Source organism: Plodia interpunctella, chromosome 2 (genome assembly GCF_027563975.2).
Source record: "Plodia interpunctella isolate USDA-ARS_2022_Savannah chromosome 2, ilPloInte3.2, whole genome shotgun sequence".
NCBI lineage: Eukaryota > Metazoa > Arthropoda > Insecta > Lepidoptera > Pyralidae > Plodia > Plodia interpunctella.
Genome location: NC_071295.1, coordinates 3,513,630 through 3,535,125, shown reverse-complemented (window position 1 = coordinate 3,535,125; position 21,496 = coordinate 3,513,630). Strand labels below are relative to the sequence as shown.

At 35.5% G+C, this 21,496-nt stretch overlaps 1 protein-coding gene across 1 annotated transcript; it reads left to right on the top strand.

Annotated features, from left to right (window-relative positions):
* Window positions 1-19,782: 19,782 nt before the first annotated feature.
* Window positions 19,783-21,238, top strand: mRF1 (mitochondrial translation release factor 1). The gene is made up of 2 exons (XM_053757073.1): window positions 19,783-20,848; window positions 20,982-21,238. The coding sequence occupies exons 1-2, from the start codon at window positions 19,889-19,891 to the stop codon at window positions 21,213-21,215; spliced, it is 1,194 nt and encodes a 397-aa protein (XP_053613048.1). The 5' UTR covers window positions 19,783-19,888; the 3' UTR covers window positions 21,216-21,238.
* Window positions 21,239-21,496: the final 258 nt, after the last annotated feature.

Below are 21,496 nucleotides of genomic sequence, written 5' to 3'. Positions count from 1 at the left end.
TTGTCAGCCACTCCACAGATTTCCTGCAATGTTTCCATGACAACAATGATTTATGCTTTGCGTTCAGAGCGAGCGTTTCTTTGGGAGCATCCGAGGCTCCGCTTCGCCAGCAAATTGTCAGCTCTATTGATTTCGCGGCACATTGCGCTGGTGAGTTACGACCTTTGCGGTGAACCCTGACTGCATCCTCTCGATTTATTAGATCGTTACACCGCATCGGGGCAAAATAAATTCAATTCCATTCTTCCCCCGTATTTCACTGTGACAAATTCCGACGATCCCATGCGGGCTCTAACGTCTCTCTCGCTTTATATTTGGTTTGGGCCTCGGTTTACATCTCCTCGAGTATATTGTGCTAAACAATGACCAAGTTTTATTTACTACTTTGATGTGGAATAAACAAATGCTAGGAAAACAAAAGGTAAATCTTTTATGTCACTCAAACAATCCAGTTGTTTTTTTTTCATGCCATTGCGCTGTCAGTTGATGATAAATTATGCAGCAAGCACATTGCCTGCGACTGATAGATAAACATCACTAGTTGTGGCCCACGGCTGCGGCCGCGTTTCGTTTAGTTGATGAATCCGACAATCTTTGTGCGAAATTGCTGTTTGTTAGTTTTTCAAGTGATCAGTGTATGGACTTGAAATTAGCGGTATAACAGAGTGCGAAACAAAAATGTTCCATATATCATCCGAAGGGTAATTTGGTCTGTGTGACACGGTTGTTTAATGTTAGTTACTGCATTGTGTTTGAAATAAATGGGCATAATACGTCACAACAAACATTATTTCATTTCACTTTATGATTTTGTAATTCGGCGTGAAGCAAATGTCGCGTTTTGGAAGGCATTTGTTCGGCACAATGAGACACAATACAGAGCAGTGTAAGGGTAAACGGTAATGTCTCGTTATTAATGACTTACGTTTTGTTGCACGCCTTTCATGTTTGTGAAAATATTGTGAAATGCACATTTAAAAAATCACTTTTGGTTACGTAGCGCCAATAAACAATTTTCTACTTTTGCAAGAGTATTTTTCTGTTTATTTTCAAAGATTTTGTACAAATCTGTGAAATGAAATTTAAATAATTATAATCATCTAAAAAATAATAACTACCATTATACACGCACATAGTAACTGATGGAGAAAAAGCTAACCAAAGAATTTCATTTAAATTAATAGATAATTTCTGTGAAATCGATCTCGAGGTGTTTGTGAGCCGGAGCGTGAATCAATAAAGACTCCGCACTCCCGTCGCATGACAGAGATCCATAAGCAGCGTAAATAACACGAGACGAAACAACAGTATTCAAATTTACCATTCGTCCCGGATTTAAACAAAAACGTTCTATTTAATAGTAGAATACTCATAGCACGGGCATGCCAAGGTAATATTACATCTGAGTGTGCTGCTCGAATCGATTTAATAGTAATCGAGACGCGTGCTTCATCGATTCTGTTGGCGAGTGTATCTAGTGTTGTTCCGCTCAGTTTAGTATACTCAGCTTTGTAATTTCTATTCGAAATTCGATCGGTTCTCTGCTCGCGTGCCGATGGTCACCCAACTCATCTCGAGTCCCTGTAATCAGCGATTCGACAAACGCAATCTATCGAAACCACTCGGGATATCAATGCCATTATTTTACCGTTCGAATATTTTTCACTCGTGTTCTGGTTTGACTTAATCATGTTAATTGGGGTTTTAAACTAAGTGTAAAATTGGAATTTGATTTACCGCTAGCACTTTTAATTTAAATTTAGTACGAGTATAAGTATTACAAGAGATCTTATTTTTCAATTGTTGCATGTTAGATTTGTCAGCTTGATAATAGTTTAATCAATTTCGTGTTGCAATCTCCGCATTTCAAATAATCGTAAAGTTGTACTATCGTGCGTGTGTATTAAATGTGTTATTATAGTTGTCTACAAATAGGATTCTAGTTATTCACTATAATAACATATTTGTCAGTGTTTCCTGGGTTCCCCCAATTGCCAAAGCTGTACAAATCGCTCATAGTTGAGGGGAGCAAAACGGATGGGCGGGTCGGTGTAGATAAGTAGACATGATGATATCATTGCACCGAATATGATGCCATGTATGTTGAACTATGGTATGTACCTACTGCTACTTTATTGTTGGCAAAAGCCATGTCAAATGCCTTTAGGCGACTTAAGTAAAATCTAATATTAGTACTTGTTTGACTTTAGTAATATCATTATTATCTAAACAATAACAAACTTGATGATAAAGAAAAACCATATTAGAACTATGCTCAAGGAAAAGAAATTATAATATATCGAAAAATTCTGTTCTGTTCTTTATTTGTAGTTACTATCTTTATTGTTTCTGTATTGATAACAAAGTTTTCGAATTACCGCCGACTACTGTCGGCTCAACAATAAATATTTAAAGAGGTTGGCAGGTGCAATACACATCAAATTGATGTTCAAATAACAGTGTACGTCGCGCTCAAATAATAATAAAAACAGGTCCGGCTCTGCGATGACCAACAATTTGAGGATTAATTCTCAATACCTACAGCTTTAGTCACTAAGGATGCCGAAACCCGTGTGACGTATGAAAGAAATCATAGGAGAGGACCCTTGGTTCCGACACTGGTTGGCTGTTTAATGCAATTTCCATTGATTGACTTTTGCAATCTAGATACACGGGAAAAGACATTAGATCTGAAATATAATTTAGTAATATTTGTGGATGAGAAGACATTCTGCACCGACCTCTCGTGATGGAAAAATATAAGATAAATTATGAATGTTTGTTAAAAATATATGTTTTCCGATTCTATTGATTTGACGACCTCGGTGGCGCAGTGGTAAAGTGCTTGCCTCTAAACCGAGAGGTCCCGGGTTCGATCCCCGGTCGGGTCATGATGGAGGATGATCTTTTTCTGATTGGCCCGGCTCTTGGATGTTTATATAAGTATGGATTTGTTATAAAATATAGTATCGTTGAGTTAGTATCCCATAGCACAAGTCTCGAACTTACTTTGGGACTAGCTCAATCTGTGTGATTTGTCCTAATATATTTATTTATTATTTCTTTTTTACTCGTTTGAATAAATACCATAAGTGAACCTATGAAGAGTTGAGCAATAAGTACCTACTGAAAAAAATTTTATGACTAAGTTCAGCCCTATCAACACAGGTGTTGCCGTCTCATCTAAAATATTCATAGCCAACAAGTAATAACCTCGATACCCACTAGCCTATAGCAGTGTTCGATTCGACTTGCTTTTCATTAGGTACCCAATCAGTACACACCGCGTCTAACTCGCGATTCGTCACGAAGGATTAATTTGACTGACCTCTATCTGCTATTAAAATAGATAAGGTACAGAAAACATGTTACACATAGAAAAGGATATTTTAGCGCGATGAAGGAGTCGAGGACAAAATAAAATGACAATTCAAAATAAGTACTTAACATTTCAGTTACTCCATCTAGTCACCCTTGAGACCATGTCCAATGTCTGTTCGTCTGTCAAGACATTTCTTCACAGGAATGAAAAATCAAACTTATATCTAAGTCTGAAGACAAAACTGTTTGTGTCGCATATTTTGCGATTTCACAAGGTAATCAAAACCTAAGGTATTTCCCGTTAACCTAAAGTAATGAAGAAGTACTTCCTTATAAAAGTTCTGCGAAACTATTCTCTAATTCATGCCTTATTGTTAATGAAGTTTTTTTTATCATCTCGTAGATTCTAGCTGAAGGCTCAGTTTATAACCCTGCATATGCTGAGCTAATTCTGTACCGTCGTCATTTTGTGTGTCAGCATCTCGCAGAAGGTCAAGGTCAATCTCGAAAGGACAGGCACCTACAAACGACGGCTATAAATTACATCATTTGATTGGTTCCAATCAAGCATGGTCTCGATTAAAACCATCAATTCGGAGCCGAATTTAAATTAATTTGGAACTTTGAGATTTAAAAACTTTTTATGTTTTATGGTTATTTGTATTCGGATCGAAACAAGTCATCTTTAAGAACAATCTTGTTTAAAATCTGTATCGTACTTTGTCTGGAATAACTCCGTATTGTTACTGTCAGAGAGATCCCATCGAAAACATTCTGTAAAAAACTAGCCAAGTCTCGATGAAGTTGATTGTTTCTCTATAAAAAGTAGTGAAATCTCTAGGTAAAACCAACTCAAATCTAAGGTTCCTTACTGCAATACTGCACAAAAATACGCCGAAATGTTCCTGTAAAGGATGGTACGGCAGTGTTTGCTTCGCGTTCGACTTGGCGGAGGCACGCTAGATTTACGTCTTTATGTTTTATGAAACAATCAGAAACAGGAGTTGCGAAATACGCAGATCACTTTCAGCAAGGTGTATAACGGGATTTATTGGGAGTATTTTAACTAGAGCAACCGTAACTTCAATACATTTATATCTATAGTCGTTAGCTATGCTTGTAATTGTTGGCAGATTTCAATTCCGCATGAAAAGTTGCACCGGTGTGAGTTAGCGCCCAAAGCTAGTTTCACGCACGTTACATTGCCAGACGGCGAAGCGAAACAATGGCCATATGCACAATTGCCATATGAAAGTGATAATTCGAAAAATATAAACCGCAGGGTAATGAGTGGCGAGACGTCCCTCCTAGCGACCGATGAAATGACTACGAAGGGACCTGCAATTAGTGAAGCAAAATGGCTGCCCTCCATACCACCGCGTATGAGCCACGTCAATATATTCATTACGTCCATTAGTTGGATTCGAAGGGGCAGTGTTCTGTTATAGACAGGTCAGAAATGCCTGGTCGGTCGATCCCCAACTTACACGACATGCGTGTGTGTTAATTTAATTTTCTACTTGCAATAATTGCAGGTGGCTCCGGGGTATGCAGCGAGGGTTTACACGACATTTTAACGAGTTATTTGTGTATGAAGGCTCTGCCAATGTCTGCTTTTGGTAGGAGTTTTGGCGATTTAAATATTTAGAGTCTGCATTGGCACGCGGTTAAGTATTAGGAACAGAACTCTACTTTATTACCCGGCCCAGCTCTGCGCTTTGAAAATGTGTTGACTTATCTAAATACAAAATGTGCTTTTTACTGATTCCGAATAGCACACAACACATCTACGAAAAAAACGTCATATGCTTGACCGAAGATGGCGGCAGAGCTATTAAAACATACTATTTATTTGTACAGCAGAAACTGGTCATTATACTTATGTGTATTTAATTTATGTTCCATTTATTAATTTCAAATTATTTAACTGTGGGAATGTAAAGTCCACAGCAGTTATTTTCAATTCAATTTTATTACTCATAAAGAGCTTTTTACTATTTGAACTTATTACTTGAATAAAAATAAATAATTGTGAGTGGTTACATACAACATTACACATAAACCTAGTATGCGTAACCTGAAATCACCTATTTCAGGTTACTGATGGTTTTTTATGGGATCGCATAACTACATGGGTAGGTAATAGAAATTTTTTCTATGTATTGTAAGTACTTATTATTATATTATATTTTTTTAAGAATTGAAAATATTAACATTCTACGATTTGTACCTAATTATGACTAGTGTTTTTCGGCTTATAAATCGTTTTATAAGCGTTCATGAAGCAATTTCGAGGTGTAATGCTGTAAAATAATAAACTGACGCTCAGGTGTGCAGTGTGCTGTGCTGATCGGCTATAAGGCTATATAAATACGAACCGATTTTCTTAACTCTTAATCCATTGCTTCTTCACCAAAAGTTATCGAACTATAATATCTGAGAAAATACTCAATGGAAGTAAAATAACTTTTAACGATCGTAACCAGAAGTCAATAGTTTTTTCTCACACAGAAGTTTTGTGGTATCGTTTACAAGTTTACGATACTAAATTCTAAGAACATAATGGTCTACCTGCTCATTGATGTTTAATTATATGAAAAAAAAAACTTTTGAAAAAAAAAGTGAATGAAAAAAGGGAGCTCTTTGTGATCGTATTGCTCTAATGTTTTTTTGTGCTTGTTTGACTTAGTATGTGCTATTCTGTATGAATGAAGAAAACAATACACCTAGACATATATTTAGACTACTATATCTAAGATTAGGCAAAAAATAATGGTGATATATTCAATTATCTAGATATATTGTTCTTTTTATTTTTTTAATTGTACTGTTGATAAAATTCGAATTTATGATGTCAAAAGGCGGAACAAATTTGATTGTAATTTTACTCAATGTTCTACACGATGACAGTGATACTTTTGCTGACTGAGATTCAAACAATTAACATCTTTCCGCAATAGAAGTCTTAAAATTGGGAAAATTAGTTGTTAACAGAGAGAGGACTTGCCATTCCGCTCACGTCCACCGAGGACATGATAAACAAAATATTATCAAGTGTCTCATCATTACTTTTATTAACTTTCAAACATTATCAGATCAAAATTGCGGCCTGGTGGGAAGATTACTGTCTGCACTATATTATTTACGTAATTTAGGTGGGACCATGGTGGGACAGATTTTAAGGCTGGCTGCGAGCAATTTCTTGAATACCCGTAACTTATACGCTCAATTTGCGATTCGAGCGCAGTGCAAATAATTGACCACAATCATTGACGACGGCGACTATGGATGTATCCACAGGCAGATGTAGTTTGTCATTTTATATTACGTGTGGGTAGGTGCCAATGGCGTGTGATTGCGCCTTAGAATAGGATCACAACATATCCTCCCGTGGATGTCGAGTGAAGCTGCAAAGGGACACATAGTTTTGGCGGCAAGAAAAGCATTACCAGGGAGGAATGTGTCAGAAGGAAAATGGTTTAAATAAACACAACCTAATCTCCCAAAATGTAAAGTTTACCTTTTATGCTGTTGCCCCGGGCTTCATGGCGTCACAGCCCCACAAAATGATCTTGTAATGTATTATAACAATATTTTTCAACGGTTAAAACTTAAAAACAAAAAGGAAACCCCGTTAAAGCGCCTCAAAAACATAATTAAATTTGGACTCGTTACAGTAATGATCCCTCTAACACACCGTGAAAATAAAGAGCATTTACATCGACACAAATACGTATCATAAAATCATAACACAAGCAGATCTAGTATTTCGTGAGCGGGGCGTGGCCGTTGCGTATTAATGTGGCCAAGAGCTAGTGATGGGAAACACAAAGTCTAGCAAGAATCGAAAGGAGACAGAATCCATGAGTTTTACATATTAATCCTACTTCGTATTGGAAAAAGCTCTGCAGGAATATTTGCTTTATGTGAAATCAAGGTCCTGTCTCTCATCTGAGTACATTCCCGGTTTTTCCTCAGCCTTTAAGCATCAGAGCCCAGAGTATGCTCGGAAATTAAGGTCATAGGGCATATTACACCATAAATTACGGGAATGTATCTCGTTACCTGTAAAGCTATATGTATTTGTTGCCTTTTAAAACCCATATTTTTAATTTAAAAAAATCTTTTTTTGGATAAAATCGTATTATAATTTATATATATATATATACATAACTTGTCTCTACAGTTATGTCTATATAATCAAAATCGCAAATTCCTCACACACTAAGCTGTGATTGATTGTTATCAAGTATGTTACCGTTAACACTGGTGACAGATTTTTCAAATCATCTAAAGGTATCTCACATGACTTTTAAGATTTAAGCAATATTAAGTTTAATATGAGCTAAGATTCATGCAGCTTTTTAATTAAAACGAATTTTCGGTTATATTGCTCAAAAGTATATAAAAATAAAGACTCGGTTGTTGCCCAACACTAACAGGAACGATAACCATCTCTTTATCTCTTTGAGCCCGCCGACCATTGTGAGCGGCCGCGAGAAAAGTAATTCTTAATAGACAATAACCCGAGTGTTTAACGCTTTTATTTATGTAACACAATGCGGTTCGCGAGGTGTATGGATCGGGGCTAAATCATGCGCAATGAACGCAGACCACTTAATGCCAGAATGGTGAGGGCACAGAATTTTAATGATGAAACAGGAAAGGTATTCAGGAATAGGAAGACCACAGAAGTGATTGTGCTAATTACCTATTAAAATTAGAAGATGTAAACCAATCAATGAAGAGAATTAAGACAAGCACTATGCCGAACACACTTTTTTAAATTAATAGCTTAATAGCTTTGGCTGTGTTATTTATATGTGTACATTAGTGATAAAAGTAAAAGAAGAATACATTTTACAGTAGTTTTAGTTACATAACCGTACAATTTTTATTTTGTAACGTATAATGTTGCAAAAAGTACAATTTTGTTGTTATATTACTATAGTGCTGAATCACCATTACATAGTAAAAGAAAATATATAAAACTTAACTCTAAGAGCAAAAACTTGAACAAATTTTATTTCTTTCTGGACAAGCAAGTCGACACTTATTTTAGGATTTCTTAGAACGAAAATAAGTCCCAACAGTTTCAACTTGTCCGAAAAAATCACTGCCAGCGGGAATGACATATTTAATAAGTCACTAAGTTAGTTTTTTGTTTTTACAGCCAAAGTTGCTCTTTTGCAAGTATAGTCCTGAGACTTGAGAAATCTCGCTGATGTTTTCTATTTATTCGAGTACTCAGCCGATAAATTAACCGTCGTGCTGCCGCTCGCTAATCGCACTACAACACAAATATTTAATAACAATCCGAGATCCTCTCAGATGACCACTTATCTGCACAATAAATACGTAGAGTTGCTAATTATTTTAAACCTTCGTGCATATAATTAATATAGGCTCTTTATAGATTTTTCGTTAAATATTCGTGTCAAATGCAAACTATTTAAATTTCGAAGGTATTTTATTACTGAGCTGATATATATTTTGGCTGCATCCCAATTTAAGATCTAGTTCATATAATAAAGGTCAATCCACACGATCAATCAGTTTATTTAGGTACCTAATCATAATGATTAGATGTGTGATTTTTTTGATTTCCTATAATATTTAAGTACATACATAAACTAAAAAACTAAAAACTTGGTAATCGTATAAAATATTGTTGAAATTATTATTTTACTAAAGAAAGTAACTCCATATCCTTCACTGTTCAAATTATCGCTGCACGATTGTTAAACATTATTACGTCGGGTGTTGTTTAATAGAAACAAAAATATCTGGCGGCGCGCCTCGTGTTTGATCTCGAGGTGTTCGGCCGTCCGGCGCGATTAGCCGTCTCACAACGTATAATCAAATGTGCCTCGGGCCTCGTGTACCACGAAATCTACCCGACCATCAACTCCCACTTCCAATCCATTGCCAGTTTACATCAGATAACTTCAATCCGCCGCCCGATAAAAGAGTTGATGTGTAACGCATAGCGAGGGAATATCGTAGATTTGTTTTTAAAAAGCGGCCAGTTGAATGGAGAAGTGGTCGCAATCGGCGGGCGAAGCCTCTCATTTGGCCGCCATTTGTCGGCCATTTCGGTGCACTGATCATAAATGGAGCTCCGGGTCACGTTAGCATCTCGAGAGAAAATGTGAAAAATCACACTTCGACGCATGAATTATCCACATTACAGCCATAGCTTTACAAGCTGGATGAACAGAGGTAGAATGTGCTAAATATGCCTTATCTATCTGATATACTTATTAATTTTTTTTTTCAAAGGCCTATTAAACCTATTTACATCTTGATTAGCGTCAAAAACTACGTCAAGCGTTCACACAGCATACACAGCTTCAAGTGACTGGCACTAATATCGGCTACCCTTTGTATATTCATGCCACCATGAAGGACAACTTCTAGTAGAATAACAGGCAGCCTATGCTAATATTTCTCAACAAATCACATGCCCACTGAAACTATGTCTAAGCAGCTGTAATTTATTGCGATCCGGGCCGGCGAGGCGTCATGATCATGAAGCCCAACTTAAACTGCGCTCACGGCTGGCTGTATATCAGTCGGCTTGAAGGGGAATCTTTAAAAAATTACACAGTTCTGTGTACGTGCGAGCGGCTAGTGGTGATTTATTTATTTCACTTAAAATGCCCGGTGTGGCGTGTCGTAAACAATGTAAGCGCAGTGAGCCCCTACGCGGTGCGATTTTGGATCTATATTTTTTAAATGATTACCAGCGTTTTCTTACTATATCTTCATTTTACAATTTAACTAATTACCTAGTTAGTCATCTGTATGTAAATTTAAATTCCGACAGAATTTGCCTTTCCATTCATTGCATTACCTTCCTTTGTGGTGCATTTTTTTCTTATGTAATTTTCATACCCTCAACTTCGATATATGTGATTCTCAAAGATATAAAGCAAAATATGCCTGAATATAACTTATACAACTAATTTATTATTAAATCAAGAATCGTCTGCGACCGACACAAGCAGACGATGCGGCGCAGCCAGAACAAGACAGCAGAGGTAGAGTGAAACAAAACATACGAGAAACCGAAATTTAGTACCTTGTATCCTACAACGGTTTTATTTTTTCGATTGAATATATTGTTTTAATAACTGGCCATCGCAGCAGTATAATGAAAAATGGAACGCTGCGTTTGATTGTAGCCCTAAACAGTTTAATTTCATTAGCTCTTTTAAATAATTCCTGTTTCTGTTATTTGAAAGGGAGAAACAATATTTTTTTAAAGCAAATAGTGGCAATTGTTGCGATTAATTAGCTGTGCTTATATTGAAAGCATAGGCAACTCTATTGAAATATGACATGGAGTTCTAATAAATAACTATTTTTTATTAGTTTAAAAACAAAGTAAGTAGGTGAAAATGCCCGAAATTACTTAAATATTTTTAAATAATTACATAAAGAAAATAATAATTTCTGAAAATACTTTTGGGACCTGATTCTTACGAAATCGAAGTTAATTTAATCATTTCTTGAAACATTTAACGCAGTTTAACATATTTTTTTCGATTACGAAGTTTGTAGAGTATCGGGCCCCTGGCACATTTACTTTCCAATAAACGCACTAAATAGTGCGTTTATTGGAACACATCCTTACTAAAACCATGATACTTGCATACATTACTGGATAATATTATTATTATGGGTGCACTATAACGAGTGTAACAAGAACAAACCTCTGGCTGCTAATCCTCGCATCAAGCATCTAACCAACTCTAATGAGCTTCTTCAGATTAACGTGCTTTGACGTGATGGATGAGATATGAAAATTTGTTTGATTAGTTGCGCCAGCAATTCTCATTTGGGCCTCGACAGTAATAGCCTTTTTAGATAGTTTTTTGTGTTAACTATTTATTTGTTATTAAGCATATTGTGTTTTAATGTGTTGATTTTTAAGGCCTCATCTTTTAGCACTCTACGTTGTCTACTAAGGAGATATATTTATATTTTTAATTAAAAACCACAATACCCTTGGCTTTATACCTAATTATTTTACATTCAACTACAAGCTTTGTTTACTTTAGCGCCATCTCTTAGCGAATAGTTAAAACTGAAGAAAATATAATCTGAACGTTTAATAGTAATTATGAAATATAATTGAATTATTCATTAACTTCTTCTTTAGTGATAATAAAGTATTTTAAAATCTTTTTGTATATGAGTTAAGTCTATTTTATATAAGTGCTGCATATTTATAAAGGCAAATCCAATATGTATTTTTTTATTAAGATATGTGCGAAATAGCCTATCAAAACAGGACAGGCATTGATTTAAACTACCATTAAAATATCCGTTCAGTCTTTTTACATAAAAGGGCTACCCCACCCAAAAGTCGGCGTCGACAATGTCACCCAAATTAAATTAATTCCGTTTAAATGTTGTACGACACCAAATCACAATCAATTAGCCACGTAGTCCATTGTGAACCCCTTTCCATTGTAGGGGTCCCCTGAAGCCAAACGACAATATGCTTGCTCGACATCGGCGCTACTCGGCGCCTCGGTACATTATCTTTAACATTATAAATTAAAGATAAACACAGATGTATGCAAATTTAAAGCTCCGAAAATAAATAAATTTTGAAACAAAATACTTTTTATACATATTTTTGATATTGTCGTCAGATATTTTTTGCATTCGATGAGCGACAAAAAAATAACTTTCGTCCACTAAACTGTTTAGGAGTTGACTTGTTGGGAACCGATCCTGGATACAACATCTTGCGTATAATAATCATTCAAACAAACTATACGTAACTATTTGACGACCTCATACGTAACTATTTGACGACCTCCGTGATCATCATGCCGGACTGCTACACCCCGATCCCGGGTTCGAACCCCGGTCAGGTCAACATGGAAAATCTTTTTCAGATTGACCTGGGTCTTGGATATTTATCTATATATGTATATGTTATAGAATATAGTATCGTTGAGTTAGTATCTCATAACACAAGTCTCGAACTTATTTTGGGGCTAGCTCAATCTTTATGATTTGTCCCTATATATATATTAACTATACGTCTGTCAATCGGTTGAAGATATTTGCATCAAAATTGAGTTACATTTGCAAGTTAAATAAAAGTTTGTAAAAAATATTCGTAGTCTGTAATTATACACGGATTTGATAAACACAGTATACATACATTTTTATTATGAAAGTCATGTCAGAGCATGGACAAGGAAAAGTTCAAGTCTAGTCTGGAAAAAGTTCTAGTCTTATAGTTATTTTTTTTCTAATTGGATGGGTGTGTGCTAACATTGGATCAGATTTTAACATATCGCCTAAAGGCATATAAAATAAAAATGTTATTTTTCAATGTCCCGTGTCTTATTCATCTGCCGATTTAAAGATAAAATATGTAGTAGTAGATGATACCTACGTGATGTGTATGTCTAAATATATTCTGTAAAAAGTGCTCTTCTCTTACTCTGCGTTCTTTGTATTTAGGCATTCTCTATAATCATAGGGGACGTCCCCATTCCAATTTGTCATCCAGCCCGAAATACAACTCATGATATCAAAATGAACCTTACAACAACGACACAAGCTCCACCTATTGTTCGCAAAATCTGCAAGCGTCATAAGTTTTATATCCTTTTAATACAGCCGTAATAACATGACAATAATAGGGTAAATGTTTTGGTAAACCATAAATAAATGAAATAGTGCCCCGCTGTGATGAGACAAATTTTGTAACACTCGCTACAATGCAAGACTTTCTTCCATATAAGGATGATGATTGATGATCATATAAAATCGACGTATTGTTGAATTTCATTCATTTCTCCTTTGATTAATAACGAACAGGTGATAAATACTGCTATTAATAAGACTCATAATTTACTAAAGGACCGTTTCACGCTTTTCATTGACTAATTGCTTCAATAAATATTTCCAGACATTTAAGAATTAATTTTAAATCTTTGCGCATGAACTCGATAAGGACATCTTTCCTCAGATCCGAAATAAAAAACTATCTATAACTTCCCTTCTCTCCATTATAAAATATTTTACCATTTGCCACGGTGTGAGTATTTCTTTTTAATTTATGCTATAGGAAAAATAGAGGAAAAAAATTCATTTTAAACATCATTTCCAGAATATTCCACTTTTAAACAAGGCTTCCCGAGAGCGGGTTTTTTTATTACCAGATTATTTCAGTATTATTCAGTACCTAGATTTAGTGCACACGCCACCAAACTTTCTCATTTTAGGACAAAGCAACATGTATTTGATGGAATTGCACAAATGTTCTTAACAGCTTGGAAAGTCAATCACTCACTAGTCACGGCAGAAAACAATCCGTCTGTTTGTTCGAGTCAGCTAATAGGCCATTACAGGCTCTGCTGTGATGCCGACCAACATGATACCGGACACGCGAGAGCTTTACGAGTACCTTCACAATAGAACTTACTTCTAAGTTGGTAAAGCTTATCCTCGAATGTTCCGCAAATATTTACCTTCACACGCTCCTCAATTTTTACTAAGTATATATGTTGTAGACAGTAACTGAAATAAGTAGTAGTCAGATTATTGTCTAATAAAAGTGGTTTAAGCATTCGGTAATCATTCTGAAATAGGAAACGAAAAGTCGTAATGAAGTCCTCGAAAACTAGAGAAATAAACAACCATTTCATCAGCAGTAAATTTAAGAAATAAACTTTTCAAAATATAAGCACTTAGTTAAATCTAGTACACAACTAATTTCAGAGGTCATTTTAATTTACTAACTGATACCCATTTCGCGATTCTCTTTTCTTAAGATTTTCATAAATATGATTAGATTATCGACACTCACTATTTAGAATCAAAGGATTGCGAGATAGGTCGAGGTAAAGTAGGTCATTAATCATAGATTATAAATGTTATTTCCTTTAAAGTACAGGAGTGTGGTTTATTTACATTAAAATCTCCAATTTAAATTGAAATTCTTTGTTTTGCTATAAATGCGGTGTACAATTTGGCAGTATTAAAAGAGTAGCAACATTTATATTATATGATCCCGCTATTAAATCACTGAAGTGCAGAAGTGCGAAGTCCTACATTTCCGGCATAAACTTGGTGCGAAATAACGGCACATCAAAGTATACGCGGGCGGATCGAGTGTTCGAGTGCTACGTAAATTGAGCAGATTTATAGCACCAATAAATTCCCGGCAGAAGCAGAGTAAAGTGTGGAGTGTTGTTAGCGGTTATATTGCTCAAACGTGCGATATTTATTTAAGAGCCACTAAGTGGGCCGGCCGAGCAAACTGAGCACTCCGCTAGGAAATGGCCCACGACTAATGTGTGAGTAGTAACGGCCGCCCGCCCTGGCCCGGGCGCCATCGCTCTCAAACACAGCAAGGAAAATTGAGTTTATATTAGTCTATCGATGAATAGATTTATAAGCGATAATATTGTTACAACTAAGTAACTTTTAATAACTGAAACAGAATTAATTAATTATAATTATAATATCTTCTATAACTAAAACTACGGTTTCAAATTTAGGTTGTTTACATATCTTATATTCTCATTTTAAAAAGACTAGTTAGTTACTAGGTTTAATTTTTATTTTCAATTCAGATCATAGCATTAAAAGAACTTTTCAACTAGTTTTTAGTTTCATAATAACAACATCCTTTTCAAGTATTTATTACTGAAATAACATGAAAAATGTCTTCATTAGAAAATAGCCAATGTCGAATTAATTATATAATTACTGGAAACTACTTTGAATACATTATGTATAATACCTCCGCATATGAAAATTGTCCATAATTTTCATTATACTTAATTTAGCTACTGGGGTATTATGTAATCTGTGATTTAGCACATTATGACGTATTACATACTTTGACCAAATGATCAACTAATTTAACTAAATTATATTTAGCTCTAGATTACCCCAATTTGACTAGCTACCTGCCCCGGCGCTGTCGTAAGCGTTTCGTGAATATCAACGATAGCGCTGATTATAAAACTCGGGTTTATAATCCTGATACCTATAAACTAAAACAATTGTTTTTAGGTGTTCCCTTAGGGAATGATGCCTGAGATAACTTCTGTGCCTATCCTATTTTAAACACAGTTTTTTGTTGTTGATTGTATTGACCATGATCGAACTATAGAAAATGTTTAGCTTTTCTACTTGCACATATTATTTTTTTTGTTTAAAAAATGTTCTATATAAAACGGCCTTACTTACAAATATGTACTTATTTCAAAAGTCACAAAACCATATGAAACCTTTGTAACTAGGTCCTAAGTACTTATAGGGTTTCCTTGAGGTGGTTGGGATTTTTTTGAACCAATATTTGCGAGAGTGCTCCACTCTGCTAGCTGCCAAAGTGCCGACCCTCCCGTAATAAAGTGAGCTAACTTTTCACAGCTCGGCTTTACTTTATTTGTTACTAGCGCCCCATAATAAAAAGTAGGCTATGTTACTCCTGAACATTTCGTAGGTATGTGTACCTACACCCGCACGTATAGGTTTTTATTTGAATAAGTGTGTATAACCTAAAAATGTGTGCAAGTTTGGTTACGTCTTCACTTTATTCAAATATGTATTTCTGTCTGTATGTTTGTTCGCGCATCACGCAAAAACTGCGGGATGGAGTTTGATACGATTTTCAAAATTGTGAACTTGAAATCTAGTACAGGTTTCATCACCGAAACTTTGCTTAGAACCCGAGATATTGATAATAATACTTTATGAGCGGATGCACAAAACAAACGCGGGTGAAGCTGCGGGCAAAAGCTAGTAAAGAATACAGTTGGCAATAAAACCCTTAAAATTCTCCTCTTCTGGTAAATGCAACTAATGTTACATTGTATCGATATCAGAATCATAAAGGATGCAAGCATTTATTACTAAAGCAGTAATCTACAACAGTTGCACGTGTTACCTTGATATGTAACACATCTGTGTAATTAAACCCATTGACTCGCAGTCTATGAATGAACAGTACAGTCTGCCATAAATCAAGTCAGCCTACACAGATCTCTATACTGCGGTTATAGTGGCGAAATTGGAATTCATTTTATCAAGTTAACTGGTGGGTTGACAGGACGTATCAAAGTAGGAACTATACATGCAATTGTAAAGTTATCATACGCACTTAGATATAGCTTGTCATGTTTTAATTAGAGATAACGTGACAGGTCGCTTGAGGCCCACACCTTCAACGACTAATTGAGAATGTCTTACTTCGCGTGCCCGACATGTTTATTCATTAATTTAATGAATGAGTTGACGTACCTACTCGCAGTCGCACGCCCGTCATTATTACGTTACCTCGTATTAGATCGAGAAACTAAAGAGAGTCTAGATAAATCACATCAACAGCCAAAAAATAACACTTTTGTATACGTATATACGTTTTCCTCTCGCAAAATGTTTTCTATGGAAATCTCCGTTACCTCATCTTTGAATACATATAAAAATGATCCGCTTACTAAAATACAAAGCACGGTAACTAAATTAAAGACTAAAAATTCTGTATAAAATTCTGTAGTCTCATTATTGTACGCGTCATATTAGCGGGTATGTGAACTGCTATCAATTTGAATGCAATGTCGTTGTGCTCTAATAGCACGTTGCACATCGTGCACTGTAATATTTAATACGTAATGCCGTATTTCCAATTTCCTTTATTTCAGATTTCAGTACTCGCACAACCCCATTTATCGTATTAACTTAGTTACCTAATACTAACTATGTGTCCTGAATGGAATTTTATAACGAACAAGATACCTACCCATATCGGCCGGACTGATATATTCTACCCGTGTACCAAATTTCATAACAACCGGTCCAGTAGATTTTACTGCATGTATGTATGTTTGTTTGTTAATCTTTCACGTAAAATCTACATACATACATTCAGTATTTATGTATGTTTGTTACTCTTTCACGCAAAATCTACTGGACCGATTGTTATGAAATTTGGTACACGGGTAGAATATAACCTGGAATAACAAATAGGGTACATTTTATCCCAAAACTCCCATGGGAGCGAAGCCCCGGGGCACAGTAATAAAGTTTATATTTCTTAAAAGTTATTAATTATATAATTAAAAATAGCATAAATTTTTACCTAAACTACGACAGGGCGGTTACTGTAAAATATATAGGTAGTTACTTAGGTTCTGTTATTTTTATTTATCTATCTATTGCTTCATCCAGTAAATAGTTGTTATACCTTCGCATACAAAAGTCCGACATATTTTCAAGTTCATGGTTAATTAATGGCAAAATGGGACAAAAGAGCTGCGGTCAATGAAAGAAATGCATCTAACAACTTTGTATTTTACATTCTTGTGGCCCAAGTGACAGACTCCGGTAGGTATAGGATAGATAAAGTGAAAAAATTATTCTTAAAACTTTCGCGCTTTAAACACATAACTACAGGTATACCTATCCTAATTTAAACTAGTAATATAAATATGCGAAATTAAGTTTTTTTGTACCTATCTCTTCACGCGATATCTACTCAACCAATCTTCTAGAAATATCGGATATATGTATATATTAAGAGTATGGAGAAGGATGAAAGGTACCCTACCTTTCATCCCGGAAAAAACTATTGTTCCGGAAAAAACTTTTGTTTCTTTATTGTGATTTGCGAAAAATCTTTATTTTCTTATAGGAAGCGCTAAATGCGATGAGTGAATTTCAAATCAATGAAGATAAAATTTGGCATGGAGTTACATTATGGCTAGGAGTCTTCCGATAAAGAAATAAATTTTGGAAATTATTTCCCTAAAGGAATTTGCGAAAAATCTGTATTCACTTTAAGGTGGCGCTAATCCAACACAACTATGCCAATTCCACTCTAATACGGACAGAAAACAGTAGTACTTACTCGTGGGAATTTCACGCGGGCATACCCGCGGATAAAAGCTACATTAAAATACGTTGTAGTTATAATGATAATATTTTATTGAATAACTTAAAGTGAATGCAGAGTGAATTTACTATACATACAGAGTGAATTGTTTGGCTGATGAAAACAATTTGAATGAAATTGAAACGGGTCTTCTTGATCGCTCCTTGACATTCTTTAGGGCAACCGTTAAAATGGCAAAGGAAACGCTGTGGTCTGGTTGCAGGCGGCACGCAGCGACACAATAGACTGTCCGTCTGTCTGTCCATTGGTCCGTCATTAGCACTAATAACTCCATACACTAGATTGTGGCATAAAAGTGACGTCCTTGCGGTCGCCGGGAGGAAACGCTCGAAGGAACCCTAATAATTCTATCAATAGGCCCACAGTTGTGGTCAATGTGGTAATCGCACTTCTAAAGGAAATGTTTGGAATGCCGTTTTGCTAACTGCAACAATTGGCACGGAAGGGGATTCAATTTAGACGGACAGTTGTTGTGGTCGGGCTAATGTGCTGCCTAGATTCGCAGTCATCAGGTTTCAGACAACTTTCAAATACCTATACCTACTCACATAAATTGAATTAAGTATTTTATTGGTAGGTACCTCGCATAGCTAGCTGTTCACTAATTTTCTATAAAATATATTAGTTATAAATCATCTCAAATGTCGATGAACTGATACTCAAACATTACACACGATCACAAACGTGTGATGATAAAATTACTAGGCAAAATATATGAGAATTGAGCTGACCAGCTCTCCCTGGCAGCACCCGTTCTCGAGTTTACGCATGGGGCAGTCATCGCAAAGGTCAACGATAATACATACAGGGAACCTGACAACCTGGCCCATAACGATGACACAAATTTGACCATTTGAGTGAGCATGACTTATGCACTCGATCGACATAATACTAATGTTGAAGCGTATGGTTCCCGCCGCTCCCGCATTCGATATCTTGTCGTGGATAGGAGACTAGGCAACTAAGGTATATAACAACTAGCCTAGACAGGTTATAGACAATAACAGCATTCCCAAGGAGGGATCATGTCAGGCAGACCGCGGCTGGTCATAGTATCAGAGCCGAATTTTGAAGATAAATTCTGTTCCGCGAATCCTAGGCTTTTGTTGTCACAGCCAGGAATATAATAGGAAACACGCAATAATGAGTCTGAGAGAGTTCAAAATTATAAAACACTTATGTAATGTAAAGTCGAATTTGAAATTTATAGCACATTACGCCATCTACCGTCAAGTAGCTCGAAGTAAGATAGAATTAAATTATAAAGAAAAATATCTTCGTTATCTGTGATCATGGAATAATAAACTAATTTTCCCGGGTCTATGTTGATTTTAAATGAAAATAATTATTGTTAAGTTTAATCAAATTCAAATTATGTACCGATCCATTTATACAAATAAATAAGTTATATGTAGGTAACAGCGTAAAAGTATTTTGTTTTATTTTTCTCTTGCATGCAAGTTATTATTTATACAAAAATGACACGACATTGACATCTATTATACGATTGACATTGACAGTAATGTAAATTTAACCTGAATCTAGAACATTGCTGTAGTTGTTTATAGTTTTAGTTTTAACATTTTAAAATAAATTAAAACTGTTAAATACTATAATATTGACGATATAATGTCATTCCTAAGACCGTTATGTAACTTGAGTAATATCAAAAATATTCCATCTATAATACGAAGATGTTATTCTCAAAATTCTATAAATTTATCTGATCCAACAGTTTTGAATTATCTGAAATATCTAATGTTGCAGCATGAAGATCTAGCCACAAAATCACGAACACCTGAAGAATCTAAACGATTGTTTGATATAAAACCTATAGTTAATGTTCTGGAGCAAAGGATCGCTCTATACGACAGTATCGAGTCACTGAAGGATCTCAACAAAAAGGAAAGTGAAGATAGTGAAATGAAAAAAATGATTAAAGAAGAGGCTCAAATATACTTAAGTAGTTTGAAGTCAATTGATGAAGAGTTGCAGCAGATATTGCTAGAACCTATTCTTACTGATGGCGGTATCTTACTGGAAGTGACGGCTGGTGCCGGTGGCCAAGAAGCTATGCTATTTGCGAGGGAACTCTTTCAACTATATGATTTGTATGCAAAATATAAAGATTGGGAGGTCAATATAGCTTCAATTGAGAAATCAGACCTTGGGGGTATTAGAAAGGCGTCAATGTTAATAGAAGGGTATGGTGTTCCAGAGTTAATGAGAATAGAAGCTGGAGTCCACCGTGTCCAAAGAATTCCATCAACAGAAAAGAGCAGTCGAATCCATACTAGTACAGTCTCAGTAGCCGTACTTCCCCAACCAACAGACATAGAACTTAGTATTCCTGAGAAAGATATTACGATAGAAACAAAGAGAGCCAGTGGAGCTGGCGGCCAGCATGTCAACACCACAGACAGTGCCGTCAGAATCATACACATTCCTACTGGTACTGCAGTTGAGTGTCAAGAGGGCAGGTCACAGATAAAGAACAAAGAAATTGCAATGCAGAAATTAAAAACAATATTATTACAAAAACAAATTGAAGAGCAATCTTCTAAAATAAATAGTGAGAGAAAAGCGCAGGTATTCATTTATAAGTAGTACATTTTATAGTAATATAAAACTTTTATTTTATTTTTAAAAATATACATGGTTCTAATTTCTAGATTAGTCCAGGATTCAAAAATTAATAGTCATGTCATATTTTAAATTGCAGATTGGCTCTGGTAATAGAAATGAAAAAATCAGGACATACAACTACCCTCAAGACCGAATCACGGAACACAGGGAAGGTGGAGGCACCATGCACAGTTTAAAGACATTCATGGAAGGAGGGGCACAACTCGAGCAGTTACAAGAGAGCCTACTGCGACAACAGAGGTACCAGAATGTAGTAGAAGAAATCAATGAATTTGTGAAGAAATACCAGACAGATGCCAATAATAAGTAAAGCTATTAGGTAATTTATCCATACTGTTTTTTTTGTTTCTAATGAATACTCAAAAACTGCAGGGCCCATTGTGATGAAATTTGTCACAGAGACAAAATCTTTAGGAGTAATATAGGCTACTTATTATGGTTTTCTCCAAATGAAGCCGGGGTGGGCCGCTAGTCTTAGTATATAGAAATTATGGATGCCTATATGCAACATCTTATATGTTGAAAATACTATATTCTATGTGTAGCTTATTGACAAAATTATGGAAAGCTTAAACACATTTCATGACACCA